At 42.1% G+C, this 22652-nt stretch overlaps 1 protein-coding gene across 3 annotated transcripts in view; it reads left to right on the top strand.

The window, feature by feature from the left end:
- The window catches only part of HAPLN1 (hyaluronan and proteoglycan link protein 1), a 91211-nt gene that overhangs the window by 49477 nt on the left and 19082 nt on the right, over positions 1–22652 (top strand). For all 3 annotated transcript variants that reach the window (XM_034774675.1, XM_034774676.1, XM_034774677.1), the window contains one exon: positions 12680–13048. In XM_034774675.1, coding sequence (XP_034630566.1) covers positions 12680–13048 — 369 coding nt within the window. The remainder of the gene's footprint in view (positions 1–12679; positions 13049–22652) is intronic.

The raw sequence follows: 22652 nt of genomic DNA, 5'->3' as shown, positions 1-22652 counted from the left end.
CACAAAACCGTACTGCTATTAACTATACTGGAATGAAGATAATGGAAATATAGGAGAGTAAGCTAAACTGGCATAGTCACGTTTATACTGGTACACCTGTGTCCACACTAGGGATTATACCAATTGAATGCTCATGGGGGAAAAATCAGATCTGTAACCAACATAGTTAAATTGGTATAAAACTGTGTGTAGACTAGGCCTACATTTACAGAAACAAGCTATAGCAGTATAAGCACCCTTATACTGGTGTAACCATCTCCACACTGGGAGGACTGTACAGATTTAACTATACTGGCATAGTTAAAGCAGTATAATTTTTGTACGAAGACAAACCCATAGGGACTCTGAGAAACTGCAAATAAGGAAAACTAGGGTTTCCCCCAACACTCACTTTTGGGTATCTTTTGAACTCATTCAAAGTGCCACTTGCTGTGTAATAATTCAAAGACCCAGGATATCTATTAGAGAGAAGAAATACTCCTCCTGTAAGTTGCAACTCTGCAATAAACAAAATTGACTCAGCTAATGCACTAACTGCCAACTTAATTCCTTAAGGGTGATGGGAAGCTTTAACATATGCATCCAATTTGTGCAAGATTTAAAAAACAAACAAGAAAGCCCTGGGGAGAGAATACATGGGATTTGTTTGGCTAGGCCCATGCTGTAGCTTTTTCTTGAACAGTTGTGATTTAAAGTTAATGTTAAGCATAATTTCTCTACCCTTTATATAAAGAGTACACCCTCTGCATGTACAGTAGCAAGTTTTCTGTTGTGTACACCACAATGTAAGCAGCAAACTTGCAAATTTGATGTATTTTGAAAAAGAAAGACATATTAATCAACCAAGAATAGGCAAAATTTCTATGTATGGAGAGGTCCTCTGCACCCAGAGCTCCCCCTTCCTCACAATAAGGCGCTCAGCTAGTGAGGGGCTGTCGGCAGCCAGAGCCACAATACAAAGTATCTGATACTGACAACTTTCAGAATTACCATACTGACCTGGAGTGCTTTGCTCTTTTGTCTGGGAGGAAGGGGGTGGGGAGAAGAACCCTGATTCTGTAGTGGTCTCTATGGCCCCAATGTAGGCTCTCTGCAACAAATCTCTCAGGCCTAGCTCTGCCCTCCCATGGCCAACTGTTTCCCAGCAGTCCTTACTCAGACAAGAAAATCTCAACACAGATCAATAGCAAGAAGAATATCTCTATTAATCCTTCATGCTCCTACCTCATTTTTCTTGAGTTTGCTGCATTTAATTGAACTGAATACTTATCTGATTTCTTTTCATAATATTACCAAAAAAGTTTAAAATAATCTAAATTATGGGCAATCTGATGCAAACTAATAGTTCACTATATAATACTTGAATACAAGTCATCACTAAAGGGCCATCTGATCTTAAACCCCTACTGCATATTTATCCAGATAACAGATCCATCACCTAATTTGGCCAAGTTGTCAGTCTATGCTCAAGGGCAGCCCAAGATAGCAGATTCTTTCCTTGAGGGGCATTGATGAGCCATTAACCGCTGTCTGGCTACTCCATTGTTGTACCTGAAAGGTGGGTTGTGTGTGTTCCCAACCTCACAACGTATTTCAGTAACACACACATAAGCAAAACTTCATAACTTCACATACAATGATAGCATATACAATTCAATAGGTTTTAGAGTAGCAGCCATGTTAGTCTGCATCCGCAAAAAGAACAGGAGTACTTGTGGCACCTTAGAGACTAACAACTTTATTTGAGTGTAAGCTTTCGTGGGCTACATCCCACTTCTTCGGATGCATAGAATGGAACATATATTGAGGAGAGATATATACACACACATACAGAGAGCAGGAGCATGAGTGTATATATCTCTTCTCAATATATGTTCCATTCTATGTATCGAAGAAGTGGGATGTAGTCCACGAAAGCTTATGCTCAAATAAAGTTGTTAGTCTCTAAGGTGCCACAAGTACTCCTGTTCTTTTTACAATTCAATAGGATATTAATGTTCACCAGATCAAGACTTTTAAAATGATACCTCACAAGGCAAACTTTGTACAAAACATATCCTAATTATATGACAGTGGTGAATATGGGTGTTCCCGGGTGCTACTCTGAGGTACAGAGTGCCATAGCATTGTTGATTGGAATAGTTTTATGTGAACTTTCAACCCAGATTTATATGACTAGATGATGAGATACTGTGCATCAGAGGCTCATATCTGGCATTAATACTTACAAAAATAATGTGTGGGAAATAATTTTCCTCACAAATTTCGAGCTGGAAGAATACAACTTTGACACTTATGTATTTTGCTCTCTCTTGATACAAATGAAGTGTAGTTGGTGTTTCAGCCAAATAAGTATAAAAAAGCTTGTGTTGGCCCGACAACAAATTTAGAGAGGTGTTTTGCCAAAAAACAAAACAAAAACACAGGAGAAAAAAAGTTTCCATGCATAATTCTTCATGTTTTGTGTTAAAAATTTGTCACTACCACAGATTCTTCACTTCAGATACTCTCATGTAGTCTTATTAGTACCAATATTCCCTAGATATAATGGCTGATTAGTGTTACCTTTGTAATGACTACTGAATCCTTGAATAAATGCAATATGGCCCACTTTGTTGCCCTATCTGAGGAGCAAGTGATAATATTTTAAGACTAAGGTTATGCTCCAATCATATAACAGAATAGCAAAGCTGTTGAAAGCAGGAATCAAATCAAGCTAATAACTCCATGGATATTCTACCATTGGAAGCAAAATAGTACCCGGAAGCTGAAACTATAGATCATGTAGGCAGTAAAAATAATCTACCTGACAAAACACACTCAGTATAGCTGAAGGAAAAATTCTTAAAATTGTGGTTTTCTTCCACTATTAACATATTTTGTAGTTGGACTGTACATTCTTCCCTTCAACTCTGGCCTATGCTTACTTACCATGTTGAGTGGCATTGCAACCATTAGATTCTGAATAATTTTTGATGGATAAAATCTGACAAAGACCATTTGACAAGGGCCACAGCTAGCAGCATGAATGGTGTCTACATACTGTCCAGACTCTTGCCTTCTGGTCTGCAATATTCTCATAATTTCCCAAAGCTGATATGCCGTTAGTCATAATGGGCTAAATTCTGTTCTCATGTGTAGAAGCCAGTTAGAACCACTGAAAGCTATTAATGTGCATTGAGGGCAGAATTTGAGCTAATATAGTCAATAAACCAGCAGGTGCAACTAAACTGAGAGGTCAAGCAGTGTGTTAATAAATCAGTCTGCTAGTAATCCACCTGGGAATCCTAATGAAGTCAAGGGGGGAGGTGTATGCATAGTGATAGCAATGATGGGAACAAGAGTGCTACTTGTATGGCAGAGACAAGGTGGGTGAGGTAATATATTTTATCTGTTGCTGAAAGAGGCACCTTTCGAGCTACACAGAGCTATTCAGGTCAGACAAGGGAGACAGTGAAGCGATTTGCATGCTAGAGCAGGAGATGTAATTTCTTACCTAGGGTTGCAGATGGGATCATAGGAGGGGCAACTAGCCCATCCTGCTGCTAGCACCGCCGCTGTTGCAGTTCTATTTTTAACCTGCTAGCTCAATCCGAGCTACCACTTGTAAGTCTATCAAAGCTGGAAATTACACCTCCAGCTCTGTGTAGAGGTATCCTAAGAGTCATGTTTCCTCCGATGCCCCTTCCTGTGCACTTGTCAATAGCCCCTTTGCTCGACCAATATACATTTTGAAATACAGTTAATTTGGGGTGGGCGTGGGTGGGCAGAATTTGGGTGCTGCTGCTCTACATAGTTCCAACAGGCAATGTTCAACTGAGCAGATCAACCTTCACAACAGCTCTGACCGCTTGGTTCCGAGATGGAACAGCAAGAGGCCAGCCAACATGAGCTTGAGGATAGGTGCAGCAGCAACTCCTTTCCCTCTGGCAGCCAGTACCTGGATATACCAGGTTCTTTGCAAGCTGTTTCTACTTTTTCCCTTTTCTCATGAGCTTTTGTGGCCAGAACTCCTTCAAAGCAGGATTCACACTCATTAGAGGGAACGATATCAGTGCGTATTCCTCAAGCCCATGTGACATCCACTATTGCATTTGCTGGCCCCTTCCTCGTTTATTTCTTATAAGAAAGAGTATGACTCAGCTAAAAAAAAGGGCAGCTCCCTACTCTAGGAGAGAGCACAGAGGCAGAAAGAAAATCTAAAGGAGGAGGCGAAAACAGAACTATTACCGATTGTTCAGTGTAGTCCAACTGATAGAAAAACAGATGTCTGACAAAGCAAGCGATAGCTCACAATCCAAAGTACTGTTAAATGTTTTGTTTTTCTCTTAAGAAACTTGAAAACCATAATCCAATTGAACAAATTAATTTCTTTAACACATTGAGATATTGCAACCTACTCTTTTGATAGAAAGGAATTTCTTCTTTTAAATATTCCTCTTACAGGAACTGATTTGAGACGGCTCCAGTAAGTTGTTCTGCAGATTTTAGGAATTTTAGAGCTGTGAGACTCTCTTTCTGGGTCATTCTAAAATGAAGGAAATGCTGATTTATTCCTATTCCTATTTCTGTTATCTAATGTATTGAACTTCTAGAATAAACTGCTGCTTACCTTATGAGGCAAAATGTTTTATCCCTTTGGCATGGCCAGTGCCTAAATTACTCCATTGGAAAATCTGCCCAGCAAATTTCTTTCAACCTAGTTTTGATCATATAGCAGACTATAAGAGTAGCTGCCAGGATATTAACTTTATCTTATCTCTCTGCAAGTCACAAGGAGTGTCTAGAGGTTATCCAGCCCCTTCATCACCGTTACCCCTTTGTAGAGGGCTCTCATGTGTCCATGTGTATTGCTTATTTTATCTCAAAAGGAGATAAATAGTCCCAGCTCAACAACCATTTAGCTATATATCTTTTAAAGCAGCATGAATTTGAGTTTACAGTTAATCACACGTGCAGTAGGACATGTGATATAGCAGTTATAAAGTCTTTAATGGATGTTTCTGCTGCCACACAGCTTTTCCCTTTTTTTAGTTTAATTGTTTAGTCTTGAGAAAAGAAGACTGAAGGGAGACCTGAGAACAATCTTCAGATATGTTAAAGGCTGTCATAAAGAGGGTGGTGATCAATTGTTCTTTATGTCCACTGACGGTAGGAGAAGAAGAATGGGCTTAATCTGCATCAAGGGATATTTAGGTTAGATATTAGGAAAAACATTCTAACTATAAGGATACTTAAGATTTTAAGAACAGTTAGACAAACACCTCTTAGGGCTCATCTAGGTAAACTTGATCTTGCCTCAGCATGCAGGGCTGAACTAGGTGAACTCTCAAGGACACATCCAGCCCTATATGTCTATTGTTTTCCCTAATGTGCTGGTCAGCCTGAATACACTCAATTCATACACTCTCTGTCTCTTTCCTACTCTGCACACCACCTGGATCTTTTTTTGTGGCTCTCCTCTGAACTCTTTGCAGTTTTTCCACATCCTTCTTGAGGTGTGGACTAGAGCTGGGTGAATAACTGATCTTTCAGTTTGCTGGCTGTTCTGAAATATTGGGGGAAAATTGTTTTGGGTTGGCCCAAAACAGAATATTTTCAATTTTTTCAGTGAACCAAAAATGTTTCATTGTTGCAGCTATTTACCCTTTAAAAAAAAATTTAGTCTATGTGTAAACAAAAAGTCACTTTGAACGGAATAATCAAAACATTTCATTCTGAACTTTTTTTTATTTGTTTTCAATTTTTTTTTTTGTAGCGTATGTTTTTGACTGAAACAATTCAGTAAATTTGACATAAGTTTGCAAAACATCCGATTTTTTTTTTATGGCAAAAAATAGTTTCAGCAAAAAAAATTCATCCAGCTCAAATGCAGACACCAGGACTGGACACACTATTCTAGTGAGACAAGGTGGGTGAGGTAATATGCTGAAGAAGAGTTCTGTGGCTCTTGAAAGCTTGTCTCTTTCATCAGCAGAAGTTGGTCCAATAAAAGATATTACCTCACCCACTGTGTCTGTCTCATATTCTGGGATTACAACAATATCGCAAATAATAATCAAGTAGCTATTTTAACAATGCTGTGTACAGGGACAAGTGTAAGAACTGGATTGTATAATGTACTATGAGAATTAATGTATGATTTGATTTCATCCTGTCAGACACCCCTTTTGAATAGCAGAAAGGAATGACAGACCAGAACAATCCTTATGAGTGATTATGGTCACCCTTTTGTTTTACAATAAGTTAAAAAACTACAATGGTTTCCTATATGTATTACTTCCTAATTTGTAAGAGACAGGATTCTCTATTTTATCTATGTTAAGAAGATTAGAGGAATGTTGAGAGCCTGAAACCCCAATGTGAATTGGTTTAGTTATAAGATTTAGCAAGGCTTGATTTACAATGTATTCTGCTGAATATACAATACTGCTGTCTGTATACCTTTGAAGGTTTCTGTAAGAGATTGTTTGTGTGAATGAGGAATGCATACATCAGGAAAAGATAAGGTGTGAAAGCCATCGCAAATGTCCAGATGGTCAAGAAGAAGTGAGAGACTTGGAAAAACCAGGAGACAATCAGAAAACATCCATTGTATCCGATGTTAAACATGTTAGCAGCATTGACGACCTCAGAGGTGAGGCAGGCACCCCCGAAGGGAAGACAACAAATAGAAGATAACGATGGGAAGCCGGACAATAACCATCAAATGATAACACCACTTAAGGACTAATGATTACAGGATGACATTGCAAAATGCATGGACTCAAATGGAAATTTACAACTATAAAGCTGGGGTGTTTTGCCATGGAACTCTGGGTTCAGTCCTGCAAAGCCTCGGAGCATCGGATCGCGATCGACAGAACCCAGCTCCACACTCGTGCTCAATTTAACTGGACATTAGATTGACTCGAGCTACAACAGACTGGTAACTATGAACATCACTGGCAGGACTCTGTGTGTGTGTGTGTGTGTGTGTGTGTGTGTGTGTGTGTGTGTCTAAAAAGCGTATGCTAACTGTGGTATTCTCAATAAATGCTCAATATTTATTCCACTCTGTATGCATCCGAAGAAGTGGGCTGTAGTCCACGAAAGCTTATGCTCTAATAAATTTGTTAGTCTCTAAGGTGCCACAAGTACTCCTGTTCTTTTTGCGGATACAGATTAACACGGCTGCTACTCTGAAACCTGTCAATAAATGCTATGTATTTACCTTCCTCTATAAAGATCTCGTGTGCTTTGTATGAGCATAACGCAAGATCACTTCTGTAAGGTGGAAAATTAAGATAACTTTTATTTTTCTTATTTGGATAGGAAAGTTATGAAGAACAACGTACTCCAATGTCTCCAGTGTCATATTCTTATCTTTTCCAAACATGGGGCTTCAGGGGACTTTCCTTGCTCAAAGTTTAGCAAACTTTATGAGCACTTTCACTTGTTGCGTTTTGAGGGATAATTTTTCAGTTCAGACCTAGGGCTTAGCTGTTCTCCAACACTTCCCTACTTCTACTTGATATTCCTTTTTTTATATGGCCAAGGATCTCATTAGCCCTTGTAGCCACAGCGTTTTATTGAGAGGTCATGCTGAGGTGGTTATCTCTGATGATTCTGTCCTTTTCTGTTTTCTAAGACCGAGTCTTCCATCCTATAGATAAAACCTGCATTCTTTGTTCCTAGATGTATTACCTTCCATAACTTCCACTGCCAGGGCTCCAGACTGAAGCTGCCTACCCACTGTGTAAGAGAGCCTGGTGCTGGAAAGATTGCCTGCCTTCCTCCAGAGCTGGATTCTCTAGTGTAACAGGCTTTGGTGGCACAGGAAGTGGTGATTTCTGATTCTCTGCGCTGAATCTAACCCAGAACATTAATTGTGCAATAAAAGCTCTGCAACTAGACAAAGGAAAATAAACATAACAACATACAAATGTGACGACCACCATCTTGGCTGACACAGTGGGGACCTCCAGAGTTAAAAGCCTGAGCTGCTACACCTTGAGCTAAAGCTGGGCTTTAATAGTCAGGTGGGGGCGGGGAACGGCCGCAACATACACTCACCAGAAGGTTACACAATATTGCCAGCTCCAAAAGTTCAAAAATCATGAGTCAGACTCCAAAAAATCATGAGCATTTTGTTTGTTTTTTAAAAAAGATCATCTCGTGTTTTTGGTTTCTCTTTTGATTTGTGAACTCCCTCCTGCCCAATCTCTGTGTGTCTTCGAGAGAGACAATTAGTGTTGCTAATTCCCTCCGATTTACTGAGTAAGGTGATTTTGGCCCCTGCCACAGGAGCTCTCACTGGCTGCCTGATGGTATGGAGCTTCTGGCTTCTCCTCAAAATTCAGCACTTTAATTCATTTAACCTGTGCCCTTCCTAGCCACACATCTGCCTGTCCCTGAGCCCCACAATTCATTATGCACCCCCTGCAGACTGCACAGCCATTCCTCCCCCACAATCCCCATATCTGTCTTTTCCACATCCCAACTCTCCTCCTCCAGCAGTTATTGGGGTTTGTCACCCTCCTCTCCCAGGCCTGCACACAGGGAGCTACTGTGGGGTTCAGTTCTCTCCTTTCCCAGGCCTAAGGGGGAGGCAGAGTAGCTCCCGGGATTCTCCACTGGCCTGATGCTTTTTCTCTTGCCAGGACTGGTGTTGCCAAGATGGACACAGGAGCGGAGGAAAGAGCAGCCCATAAACATTTTTCACAGGAGAGTAGGGGGAGGAGTTAGCAGAACCACCTGAGCTGATGGACTTTTTCTGCTCCTTCCTCACCTCCTGTGAGAATGGTATCATCTGCTCTCTCTCCCCATCCTTTATCCAAAAACTTCTCTATCCTGAGAGGAGGTGGAAAGAATTCTGCCTGCCTCCTGCAGCAGCCCTGATTGGTGGCTCTTCCTCAGGAGGTGGGGGAGTGGGGAAGACCAGCCAATCAGAAGGGGGGTTCCCCCAGGTAGAATAAGAGGAATGGAACATCTCTCATTATAATGAGACTGGTTACAACTCAGCCAAACTCATGTTAGTCAGGAGGAAATTGAAATAGCTGCCAACACTGGTTACATAGGCATTCTGCACATGTAATAGTATTTTGGTGGGGGGGGGAGGAGGGACACATTCCCTTCTGACTAAAAACTAAAGTATTTAGGATGGCATATATCTTACTCTTAAATCGTCTCTAGTAAGTTGCTGTATGAGTTTGTCTCTGTGATTATACCTTCTGAATGTGAATAGATATGCAAATGATGTTACAATAAAAGGCAGCATTTCCTGGTGTGTTTAAATGTCTTTTGCTAAGTTTCATGTACCCAACATGCAGTACATATGGGAGTCAAATGTATGCTGCCCATTATTGGGGAATGAATGTATCATTTACCCAACAGATTTTTTTTCAAACAATCAAAAGCCTAGAGATGCGTCCAAAAATATTGACATTATTGTGTGGCTCCTGCAGTCACTGCAATGGCAGGCACAAATTGAGTGCTTGCACTGCACAATTTGACAACTGGATGGGTGAGGTGCGGACCACAGTATGTTTGTCATTCAGAACTTATCTCTTCTGATCCATTTTTTACCCACTCACTCTAGGGCAGGGGTAGTCAATAGACAGACTATGGGCCGAATCCAGACCGTCAGATGATTTTGAACGGACCTCAAAATCTTTTTATTTACATGTTGTTATTATTTATTATCATTTTATTATTTTCTTTGGCGTCTTGACTATATCACGACTAAGAAATTTTGACTTTGACAAAAAATAATTGACTACCCCTACTCTAGGCTATCCACCTTTACCCAGTTCCCAGGGCGCAAGGCATAACCCTCTTAATTTAGGCACCCACCCTTACCCAATTCCTAGGGCTCAGGGCATAACCTGCTACGGGTTTGCGGGGTCTTTTATCAGTGAAAGAGCCTTACACAGAAATATCCTAAACCTCTATTTATTAACAATCACCAAAACAGAATGCATACACTAAGCATACAATGCTCACCACTTCCAATAGGGCAGATGAACTTTTCTGGTGGCCAGTCAGGTTCAAGTCATCTGGGACACCAGCTTTTGCATGATATGGTTGGCAGAGTGTTGAGGTCTGGCAGCTCTGATCTTGGATTGTGTCCTGGAGTTGGTTCTAAAGAACTTCCTTTTGGAGCCCAGTTTATATAGTGAAACTTAAGTCCTGCTTAGCTATACCTTAACCCATCATTTTACTGAAGTATTACAAAATAATTCTTTGGCCAATTCTAACATATTGCAAAACAATTATTTAACCAAGCATACCCCACCATCTTAGTTGATTTAAATCTTGCAAAATTAGTTATGCAACAGACAGAAACAATCAAAGAACCAGGCAGAAACCATACAGATAAACCATAGAGAAGTAGGGACCATAAAGGCAAAACAATAAAGTAGCGATTTCACAAACACAACTGTTGATAAGTGATTCCTTGCCAGACAGTTTGATAGTATTCTAAGTTTTTTTTAAAAAACATCCTAAGGTCTGTTTTCTTATCTAGTGGTGGTGGGTTCTGTTAGCACAGAAGCACCTTCTTAACAGTCTCATATTTCATTGTTCTAATGCACTTTAGATGGAATGTGAGGATGTGACTTTCTGCTTCTTGGCTCATGGCTGCTGCTGTCCTACTACGGCTGCAGAAAAAGGCCTCAGACTTACACTTTCAAAGACTTTTCTCCTGCTTCTCAAAGTCCCATTTTACTCCTTTCTTCCTTCAGGGCTTCTTTGCCTACCTGGACTGCATGACTATTCCCTTTTATACATCCAGTCATAATAATTGTGTTTACACTTTTGCATGTGTCTCTAGGCTTTTGGTCCTAAGGGCTTGCTTGATCCAAAGCCCACTGAAGTGAATAGAAAACTACCATTGACTTCAATGGGCTTTGGAACTATGCAATTAACATAGGCACTGTGTGAACCACCCGTTGGGGATGGCTAGCCCCCAGCCCCGCCCCTTCTGCCTAAGGTCACTCCCCTCCCCCACCAGAGCCCCAAGCTCCCCACCGCAGCCTCAAGTGCCCCCAGCCCCAGAGCACCAGGCAGCTGGCGCGGTCCCCAGCCCCTGCAGCCACAGATCGCTGGGCCACACAAACACCAGCCTCAGCTGCTCTGAGTCCCAGGCCACAGGCCAGCCTGTCCTAGCCCCAACCGCAGCTTGGACCCGGGGGAAGAGCACGCAAGATTTGAAGAGAACAGCTGATTCAGATGACTATGCCAAACATGATGATCTGTCAGAGTACCAGCAATTGTGGCCTGCTGAAGGCAAAATGGAACTTGGAGCAGGGAATCTGGGGTAGAGGGAAAAAGGAGGAGTTGATGACGTATGCATGCATGCACGAAGAGAGGGGGAGGAGGAATTTCATTGGCTTGAAAGAAGGCAGGTGATAGCATAAAGAAAGGCATTTGAAGAGAAGTTGACAAAAGTTTCAAATAAATTTGGATAAGCTTCCAAACTCTGGGGGACCTCAGTCAACTGAATTTAACCCTAACGCCAGGGCTACAATAAAATATGAGGAGAAAATTGGACATCCTTTCATGTACTGGTGCCTGCTGTATTATTATTTTTAAAAATGCTCATTCGTAGTACAGTTTGGGCCAAAACAAGCCTCAAATGAATAATCTTATTCTACCCTGTCAAAAATCTTCACTGACTGCAAGATCATGGTGACATCAAAGTAGTATGCAAATCAAGGGTCATATTGTAGAGTTCTTCCTCACACTAGTTGAGCGCTCTTACCCATATGTAGTCCCCATTATTTTTAGTGGGACTATTCACGTGAGTAAGTGCTCACCAGTATGAATAAGGGTTCCATAATCTGGCCCCCAAAGGATCACACGTTTTAAGAGAATGATGCATTGTGAGTGACCACACTTGTACATGATGGATTATTGATGGATGGGCATTGAGTGTTCTGGAAAAACATTGTTGTGCCCAGGGTTACATTGAGCAAAGACATAAGGTTGTGATTTGTACAGCATAAAGGATCTCTGACTCTTTGGAGTCATGGGAGATTAACTCTGTGCTGACCACTGATGACAAATCTTTTGTTCTTTGCCTCCCTGAGCACACATGCTGGTTCCTTTCTTTATTCAAGGGAAAGTAATCTGCCCCACTCCTATACTTGGCAGTAGTTACTTCCTGCAGGATGCCAGCTCAGCTGTGCTGATTGTCTCCTTAATCCTCCCTCCTGCCTGCCCACTCCCTGACCACCAGTGTTGGAAGGAAAGTAGTGAGCCCACAAACTGCTCTACCTTTTGAATTGTTACCTGCTAAAATGTAGCCTTGCACTCCATCCTTCATGCATTAGCTGGGTCCCAGTCTGGCCCTTTGTAAGTAGATGAAATCAATAACTTACTAATGTTAATTTATCAATTATGTATTAGTAGCCTATTCATCAATGAAGCAAGGACTACATTAGAGGTACCTTCTCACTTCAAATTGCAGAGATTTATTATCAAAGATAAAACTAGTATAGTAAGCCTGATACTAAATACCTGCAGTATAGTGCAACACAGCTGTAGGAGAGTGATCATGCAGAACTAATTGTATCAAATAGCTAATGTTTACTACTGCATATATCATGTATCCCATTTTGTAAAAGCTAGAATGCAGAGTAATGGTTCTTTTTATTTATTAATTTGTTTTGTTTTGTTTTTGTTCAAATTCTATCAGAAAATGGACCCCGTCTACTTGTGGAAGCAGAACAAACTAAAGTCTTCTCACACAGGGGTGGCAATATCACACTACCGTGTAAATTTTACCGTGACCATACATCGGCTGGCTCAGGAACCCACAAAATTCGTGTCAAGTGGACCAAACTCACCTCAGATTACCTCAAGGAAGTGGACGTCTTTGTCGCAATGGGACTCCACCAGAAGAGTTATGGAAACTACCAGGGCAGGGTGTTTCTGAAAAAAGGCAGTGAAAATGATGCTTCTCTTGTAATCACAGATATAACACTGGAGGATTATGGGAGATATAAATGTGAGGTGATTGAAGGATTAGAGGATGACATAGCAGTGGTATCTCTGGATTTACAAGGTAGGTGGCATTTGCATTACAGATTTGTGGAGCATTAACAAGCACATCCTTTTCCAAGTGAATATGGAGGAACATAATGGTAACTGCAATGGCAATATGGAAAAGAGATTTTATATTTATTCAATTTAGAAGTTACATTTATTATTTTAATATATAATGTAATCAGTTTTTCAGTATGAACTACTGTATACCCTAACGATATGTCTATGATCATTAGAAATCTACTCAGGAAGTGATGGTTATGGTTATTATAAAATTTCAGTACGGATATTCAGATTGAATAATAGTCAATCAAAAAAGTGGATTGATCATATAGGGTCATATTCTGCCACCCATACTCACATTGCTTAGTACCATTAAACACTGATTTCTCTGGGACTATTGAGGAGTAAGGTATTACACATGAATGGGGGTGGCAGAATTGGTTTGCTAGCTATTACTGCCTTCTTTTGCCTATAGGCTGGTCTAATAGCTAATGTACAGTGTATTCTGAAGTAGATTTTTCTCTTAAATAATTTATTAAGAAAAAAAAAGAGATTGTTCCTAGTCTGCAGAGTATCAAGCCGTGACTGTTTTAAGATCTAAACATACAAACTCCACCCGCCCCTATCCACTTACCCACCACTACTACATTTAAAGCTGTGTTCCTGTGTCAGTAAAAGCAAGGACTTTATTTACTTATTGAGCTGCTCTATGCTTTTGTAGGGCACCCTCTTTAGGAAAAAGCACTGGTCATACTGTATTTTTTGTAGTTCAATTCATTTTAACCCTCTTCCTTTGCATAGGCCCTTATGTCTTCTTTAATGTATGATTTCTGGCCACATATAGTCATGCTAACATGAAATATAGAATTAATTCCAGAATTCCAAAACTTCAAACACTCAGTAGCTTTCAATGAATGAAATTTGAATGGATCTTGCACAGAATTCTGTAAATTGTGCTTATCTTTTGCTGGAACAACACTACACGCACGGTATGTCAGCTACAACCGTTTGGTTTCATACTTATTTTATTAAGTTCTTCTGAGTTATTGAGCAATGCCTGCAATGTGGGATGGGCAGAGTACTTTGGGGACAGAAAAAACAGCTGCCAGATTGCTAACACCACCATATCAAACCAAATCATAGCATGAGTGATAGAAGCATTATGGGACGTGTCTGGAGTGCATTGTATTCTGGGAATCTTGGGCTACTAGACTGTGATAGCCATTAAAATTAGACCAGCCTTGTTTATGTGAGGATGGAGCCAGTTTAGTCCCCAGCCCATCCCTGTATCAGAGGAAGCAGAAGTTGACTAAGATCTGTGCTTGAAACTCCTTAAATTTGGCCCTATGACTTTACAGACAGCATTATGAATTACTACCATAGACAGAGTAAAGTCATATTTTATAAAGCTTTCTGCCATTCACTTAACCAAAAGGACGTGAAGAGGGAATATGTTTCAGTAGTTTCCTAAGGGTAGGTCTATACTTACCTCCGGGTCCGGCGGTAAGCAATCGATCTTCTGGGATCGATCCCGGAAGTGCTCGCCGTCGATGCCGGTACTCCTGCTCCGTGAGAGGAGTACGCGGAGTCGACGGGGGAGCCTGCCTGCCACGTGTGGACCCGCGGTAAGTTCGAACTAAGGTACTTCGACTTCAGCTACGTTATTCATGTAGCTAAAGTTGTGTATCTTAGTTCGAAGTGGGGGGTTAGTGTGGACCAGGCCTAAGAAATGCCAAAATTGTCATTAAATATTGGTAAAGTTGAATATTTTTTCCCAGCTCTAGAATTAAATACTGCTATAAAATACATTTGCAAGTGATCTGCAAAAGCATCTGCTACATGTAGTCAGTAGTTATTTCCCTCAATGGGGCTGTTGCAAACAGTGAGTTTAACATACCAATAAAATAGAAAGATCTGTGAAATGGGCCTTAAGGTTTTTTGTGCTATAAATAAAGCACAGCAAATTCTGATCTCATATATTTGGGTAAATCAATGGAATTGCATCAGATTTTTCACTGGTGTAAATGAGATCAGACTTGACCCTGTTTTTTCCAAGGTATTCAATACTGATTTGCGTAGTGAATTGAAAAATTACATTCAAGAGCGCTGTGTCTGTTTTTGTGGATGCCTCCCTGCTGTCCATACATGCCACCAGGTGTGTGTCTGAGAGAAGACCCTTACAGATGCCAAGTTATCTCCTGACACTGTTTAGAAAAATATCTGACTTGTGCACCTGCAAATCAATGAAGGATGTGAATTCTTGACCTTCACAGTGGTCTATTGTATGCTTTGGTATTTATTTTATTTGCTAGTAAAACTATCTCTCTGTTGAAGCCAGATATGTTAAATGGCCTTGCCTTAGTTCTCCATGTTCATTTGTCAACTCCTGGTGCATTCCATTTGTCAATACAGAGAAACCCACATAGCTTCCATGCCATTGTGAAAGGCAAAAGTATTCAACTTACATTTTTTCACCCCATCATTATTATTAGTCTCTATCTCTTCAATTTCACAGAAGAATGTAATTCTTTGTTAGAGAAAATTAAACTTGTATACAGGTTAAGTCAACTAAAACTCATTTTTGAGTGGAGAGAAAAAATGAGTAGGAGGCAAAAGGCATTTGGCTTTATATTATCCTTTTGCCAGTGGCATCCATATACTCAGTCACATCTTTGTACAAGGAAATATTGTATTAGCTGCTCAGTGCAGCTGTTCTGATTATGACATGAATCACTGAAGTGATATATCAGGTTCAGTTTATATGCACTATTGATCAAAGAAAGTCAAATCCTTTCTGACTGATACCTAGGGTGAGGATCTGTGATGAGCCTCTGAGAGGCTCACAGCCCATGGGGAAGAGGGATTATGGTAGTTTCAAAAGATAGTTGTGCTCTCCCCTTCCCTTACACAACCATGAGGGCCCTTCCTGGGCTGCTGTATAGGCCACAGTACTCCTAGGGTGACCATACCGCCCTTATTTTAAGATGTATTGAGAGGTATTAAAACTGATACTAAGTACCATGTTGAACACTGAATTGACGCTTATGATAATTGCATTGTATACTTGAGGGCAGTAGAAATGTACACTTGAGAGAAAAATATATGATATGCTATGGGAAATGGTGTTTCCCTAAAACGTCCCTTTAAAATAAAGCATTGTCCTTTATTTTCACTTGGTTTTCCCTTATTTCCATCCAACAAAGGTGGTTACTCTAAATGCTGCCCAGAATCATTGCCTGCTGAGGTTTGACCCCCCAACATGCCCCAATCACCCTCCACCTCATATTTAGGGTGACCAGACATCCCGATATTATCAGAACTGTCCTTTTATTGGGGGCTTTGTCTTATATACGCAACTATTCCCCTGAAAAAAAAAGTTTCTTGATTTTTCACACTTGTTATCTGGTCATCCTGCCCGTATCAAGTGTGTCCCTTGGCTAGCATGGCTAGCAAAAGATCCTCGAAGGACAGCTTTACAGCTGTCTTTTGCAGTGCCATCACTGGGGAGAATTCGTTCTTAGATGGATATGGAGTTTTTAGGATCTCTTTACACCACTCCAGACCTTTTACTGAATGTAAAGGGGCCAGAGTCGGGGTAAGATTTCACCCCTAATTATCTGTCCTTAAAAAGTATTCTTCATCATAGTACAAATTTGAAATCAGCTGGTGCAAATCAGTGTAGCTCCTTCGAATTGAAAGTTGACTAGTTCCCTGTTATTTAAACTGAAAAGGGTTCCAGCTCGCTAACAACCACTGTAAGAGGCGTGCATGAAGTCATCACTTAGATAAATGAATGGGAGTTCTTGTGTGAGTCAGGATTCTACAATCATACCTGTACATAAAAACGCTTGTACATGTACACAGAGCTGTGGACTTTCTGAATTAACTAGATCAATATTTGGAAGTTTTCAATATGTAAAAAAAAAATAGTTATTGATCTACCAAACATAGCTGCTTAATAACCAAGATACACTTTCCGTTTGTTATGAAAATGACAATAGTTTCTCCTAACCAGATTAAGTTTGATTAAACACACTTACTTTTCAAGTGAGCATATATTTAATGTGTTGTAATCCTCATACTGTCCCTTTGCATTCCTCCATACTCGTTTCTCAGCTCATCTGCATTTTTCACAGTGCAGGCTCTGCTTGCAGTTGTATGTACATGTACAATGCAAAAGAGATCTCTTCACAGCAAATCAGTTTCTTGGGGGGAAATAAAAGGGTATCAGCCCATCCTTTGCTACCCTAACATTCAACAGCTGCTACAAATAGTAAGGTCAATCATAGGGCTGGTCTACACTGGGGAGGGGTGGGGGGAATCGATCTAAGATACACAACTTCAGTCAAAGTATCTTAGTTCGACTTACGTGGCCATCCTCACGGCAGTAAGTCGACTGCCGCGGCTCCCTCGTCGACTCCGCTTACTCCTCCTGCTGAGGTGGAGTACGGGCGTCGATTCGGGGATCGATTTATCGCATCTCAATCCCCGATAGATCGATTACTACCTGCCGATCTGGTGGATAGTGTAGACATAGCCTCAAAGTCGGAAGGCTCCACATCAGTAGTGCAGTGTCCTTCAATGCTAGCCCAAGGATGCTAATTGGCAGAGAGACAAAACATTTATTTCCAGGAATTGCCCCTGGCAGTACAAAAACACTGATCACTTCACTGTTAGTTCACTGTACAAAACACTAAAGCTTTGGCTAGGTAAAGGTGTATTTATCATGTCAGGGACCTTGTCCTCTACTTCAGTTCAGATTAGTGTTTTTGTTCCTGTAGACATATTGGACTCCTGGAAACATATTTAACTAAACTATCCATAGTAATTGGACAATATTTCAATCCTAGCTTTCAAATAGCAATGTAAATAAATTCTTTTAATAATTGATATACATTTTTAAACAGCTTGCTGTACTATATATCATTCTATTTCATTTTAACAGGACAAAACTGAATACACCCAAGAATGGATGGATAGCATTTCAGTATCACTTAGAACGGCACTTAAGTCAATTGACTCCACTTTATTAAACGTTATTAATATTTTCTGCCTGCTCTCAGGAGCAGTGTAGTCAGGTGGAGCACAGGGTCTGGAACTCAGGCGGCTTGGGTCATATTCCTGGCTCAGCCACTGGCCTGCTGGCTGACCTTGAGGAAGTCATTTCACTGCTTTCTGCCTCAGTTTACCCATCTGTAAAATAGAAATAATGAGCCTTACTTCCTTTGTAAAAGTATTTTGAGACCAACTGACAAATAGCACTGTATAAAAGCTAGGTATTATTACATTCCTTATAAGCAAAAACTGGATGGCTCTAAGCTTACATTTAATGTTCCTTACTTCAGCGCTTCCCCTATATTTAGGGCCCTACCAAATTCATGGTCCATTTTTGTAAATTTCATGGTCACAGCGTTTTAAAAATCTTGAATTTCATGGTTTCATATATTTAAATCTTAAATGTCATGGTGTTGTAACAAAGCATAAATATGTATTTAAAAACAGCAAAATATAAACATGTAAAGCCCTTAAATCAGCATTTCTCAAACTGGGAGGTCCCAACCCAAGGGGAGGGGGGCACACAAGGCTACTGTGTGTGTGTGTGTGTGTGTGTTGTGTTGGGGGGGAGGGGTCCGTAGTATTGCCATCCTTGCATCTGTGCTGCCTTCAGATTTGGGTGGCCAGAGAGCAGTGCAGTGATCAGTAGCAGCACAGAAATAAGGTTGGCAATACACCAAACTCTCCAGCTGCCCAGCTCTGAAGGCAGAGCAGAAGTAAGGGTGGCAATATTGTGACTCCCTCCTCCACCTCTTCTCCCCCCCCCCCCCCCGCCCAATACCCATGCAGTCCCTTTTGGGTCAGGACCCCACTTTGAGAAACACTGTGTACTTTTGTATAAATTTACCCTATAGTATAGTATAGGGTAAAAGGACACAAAAGACCAACTTTCATGGAGGAGACCAGATTTTTCAGTCTGTGACATGTTTTTCACGGCTGTGAATTTGGTAGGGCCCTAGCTATGTTTTAATGTTGATGTAATAATGTCCAGTTGAGCTCTTCACATTTTCATTACTCTACTCTGGCACCCTGTACTAACAATAGTATTTTAATATTTTCCTCTTAATTTATGTCTAGCTGACAGTGGATCTGTAATTGGAATAAATATTATTCTGTATGTATATTTTTAAATTCACACACCCACAAACTACTTTAAAATAATATTAAAAATCCACTTCTGTGATGCTGCCTATAGTATCAGAGGGGTAGCCGTGTTAGTCTGAATCTGTAAAAAGCAACAGAGGGTCCTGTGGCACCTTTGAGACTAACAGAAGTACTGGGAGCATAAGCTTTCATGGGTAAGAACCTCACTTCTTCAGATGCAAGACCTTCTTGCATCTGAAGAAGTGAGGTTCTTACCCATGAAAGCTTATGCTCCCAGTACTTCTGTTAGTCTCAAAGGTGCCACAGGACCCTCTGTTGCTGCCTATAGTGAATCTTGTTTGCAGTGTAGCTGTAGCCGTGTTGGTTCCAGTATATTAGACACACAAGGTAGGTGTAATCTTTTATTGGACCCAGTTGGTTCAATAAAAAGATTACCTCACCCACTTTGTCTCTCTGTAGTGAATTTTGTTGGGTTTGCACAGAAAATCCCTTTTGTTGTTCCCCTTCTCTGGCCCATCCCTTTTTGTATTTCTAGACAGCACCTATCACATCATGGGAGCTACTGCAAAGAAATATATGCATTGTTATTATTATTGCTTATTAGAGTTTCATTACTGTGCATGCATATATATAGTCAATCAGACAACTGCTTTTGATCATCCATGCTCTACTACTGGGGGAATTCTGTGCCACTGCGCAGAATTCATGTCCCCCACAGATTTCTTTGCTTCCCCACAGAAAAATTACTTTTTGACGGGGAAGCAAAGGGAAGCCGCAGGAGTAGTCATGCACCCGTCCCCAGCAGCACGGGTGCATCCTTTTGGGCACACTGAGCGGCCAGTAGAGAGGTAAATTATTGAGGGAGAGGGGAGGGCTGGGGCTACTTATGCTCAGACCCATGTGGGGGCCAGGTCAGACCCATGTGGGGCCAGGTCAGACCCACTCTTTGTCTCCCCAAACCCTATACATCCAGAATCCCCATATCCAAACTCCACTGCTAAGCCTCACCCCCGCACCCAGAACTCCCACCCCTGCACAGAATCCCCCACACTTGAACTCCCACTCCATCAAGCTCCACCCCCCACATCTGGCTGGGGATGCCCCAGCTGGTGGATAATATCCTGTGCTGGGCTCAGCTGCTAGTCCAGGCTGGGCTGGGAGTAGGGGAGGAGCACACTTCCCCAGCATGAAGTGGCCAGGGCTGGGGCAGACCCTCCCCCAGAAACCTCCCCTGGCTGCAGGAAGCTTCTTCCCCCTGCTTCCTGCCCCCATCACTCCTCAGCTGTAGAAGGAGGTGTCACTATATGGTGAGCTGCTCCCCCATCCACCCAGCTACTGTGCATCTGGACCCCTCCATACCCAGATCCCCCTGCTGAGCCTTATCCCCCTGCCCCCAACCCCCCCCCCCCCCTACTGGGCCCCCCGCTGAGCTCACCCCCCGTACCCAGAACTCCCCACCGAGTTCCCCGTACCAAAATCCCCACCATGCCGAGCCTCACCCTCTGCATCCAGATCCCCACACCTGCACCCAGACTACCCAGCTGCTGAACTCCACTGCCCTACATCCAGACCCTCCTGCCAAGCCCCAGCACCCTGCAGCTGGATCCCCCCACCCCTGAACCCAGACCACACCTCCACTGAGCCCCCCCACTCAAACCCCAACCCCGATGAGCCCCATCCCCTATGCACCTGAACCACCCTGACAAGTCCCCACACCTGAACCCCCAACCCATTGAGCCCCAGCCAGCTGCACCTGCCCCTCCCCCCCCACTGAGTCCCAATTAGCTTCACCCGGATCCCCCTGCAGAGTTCCATTGCCCCTGAACCTCTCCCAATGAGCCCTTGTGCATCCAGCTCCTTCCCCCCGCACACACACACGGACCCTCCTACTAAGCCGCCTGCCCCCAGATTGCCCCACCCAGAACTTTTTCACCCCACACCTGGTTCTCTCTCCCCCCCCAGCCACTCCACACTTGGCTCTTGCCTGCCTGCCCACACCTGGTGTACCTGGCGCAGAGGGGCAGGGCCCTGGGTTGTTTCTGGGGCAGGCCCAGCCCTTGCACTATGTCAGGGTCAGGTGCAGACTCACCGCTGGGTTCATGTCCTGGGGCAGGAGAGGGAGGGCTGCTGAGTGATCTCCCACCTCCATTCAGCCAGTGGCCTGTGCTCCCCACTGCCATGCTGGAGCCTCCACATTAATTAATTAAGTAATTAATTAATTAATAACATAACATTTGCAGAATTTTAAAATGTGCTCAGGGTTTTTATTTTTTTATCGCAGAATTCCCTCAGGAGTAATGTTCAAGAAATATGAATTCATATTGGAACCGGGCAGAGAACTGCTGCTAGGATGATCAGGGGAAAGGGGGTCCTATCTTATAAGAAGAGACTGGAAGAGCTTGGCTTGTTTAGTCTAGCAAAATTAAGGCTGAGAGGTGATATGATTACGCTATAAATACATCTGCAGGGTAGACACCAGGGAAGGTGAAGAGCTATTTAAGCTAATGGACAAAACTGGCCCAAGAACAAATAGGCATTAAACTGCTCATGAACAAATTAGAAGAAGGTTTTAATCCTCAGAAGGGTGAGGTCTGGAACAGCCTCCTAATGGGAATTGTTGGGGCAAACAACTTAATTAGTTTTAAGCGAAAGCTGGACAAATGTATGATTGGGATTGTATGAAGAGGTTTCTTCTCATGGTGGGAAGCAGGGCTTGCGAGCTTTGGGAGTCCCTTCCGCTTTATATGCTACATTCTAAATTTCATGCTTCAGAACTTCAGCCGGTCACCTGCAGGTAGGGTGACCACATATTCCGATTTTATAGGGACAGTCCAGATATTCGGGGCTTTTTTTATATAGGCGCCTATTATCACCCCACCCCCGTCCCGGTTTTTTCACACTTTCTATCTGGTCACCCTACCTTCAGGAGTCAGGCAGGGATTCTCCTTCCAGCCCTTCAGAGCATTTGGGACCTTTTTTTGTCTCCTTCCTCTGAAGCACGAGGCATGTCCATGGCTGGAGATGGGACACTGGATGGGGTGGTTCAGGGCACTGATGTAGTACCAAGCATTCTCTCTCTCTCAGGTGTATAGCTGGCTGGTTCTTGCTCACATGCTCAAGGTCTAAAATTGATCATCATATGTGGGGTCGAGAAGGAATTTTCCTCCAGGTCAGCTTGGCAGTAACCTTGGAATTTTTTAGCATTTTTCTGAAGCATGTGGGTGCAGATTTCTTGTTGAGATTATCTGGGTATATGTCATTTAATCAATTCCTTGACATTGCAAATGCCTCGGATACTGGTGCACTTCGATCCCTCCTATTCTCTGCCTGTGGCACATAATAGTTTAATATCTTGCAGGCTGTAATGCTTTGGTCTAATTTTAGTTGCTGGGTTTAGTGTGCGTGTACTGTGTGATATTGGTGGCCTGTGATATTCAGGAGGAAGACTAGATGATCTGGTG

This window comes from Trachemys scripta, chromosome 6 (genome assembly GCF_013100865.1).
Source record: "Trachemys scripta elegans isolate TJP31775 chromosome 6, CAS_Tse_1.0, whole genome shotgun sequence".
Lineage (NCBI taxonomy): Eukaryota > Metazoa > Chordata > Testudines > Emydidae > Trachemys > Trachemys scripta.
The sequence above is the reverse complement of the archived record's forward strand: the minus strand, read 5'-3'. Positions and strand labels throughout refer to the sequence as shown.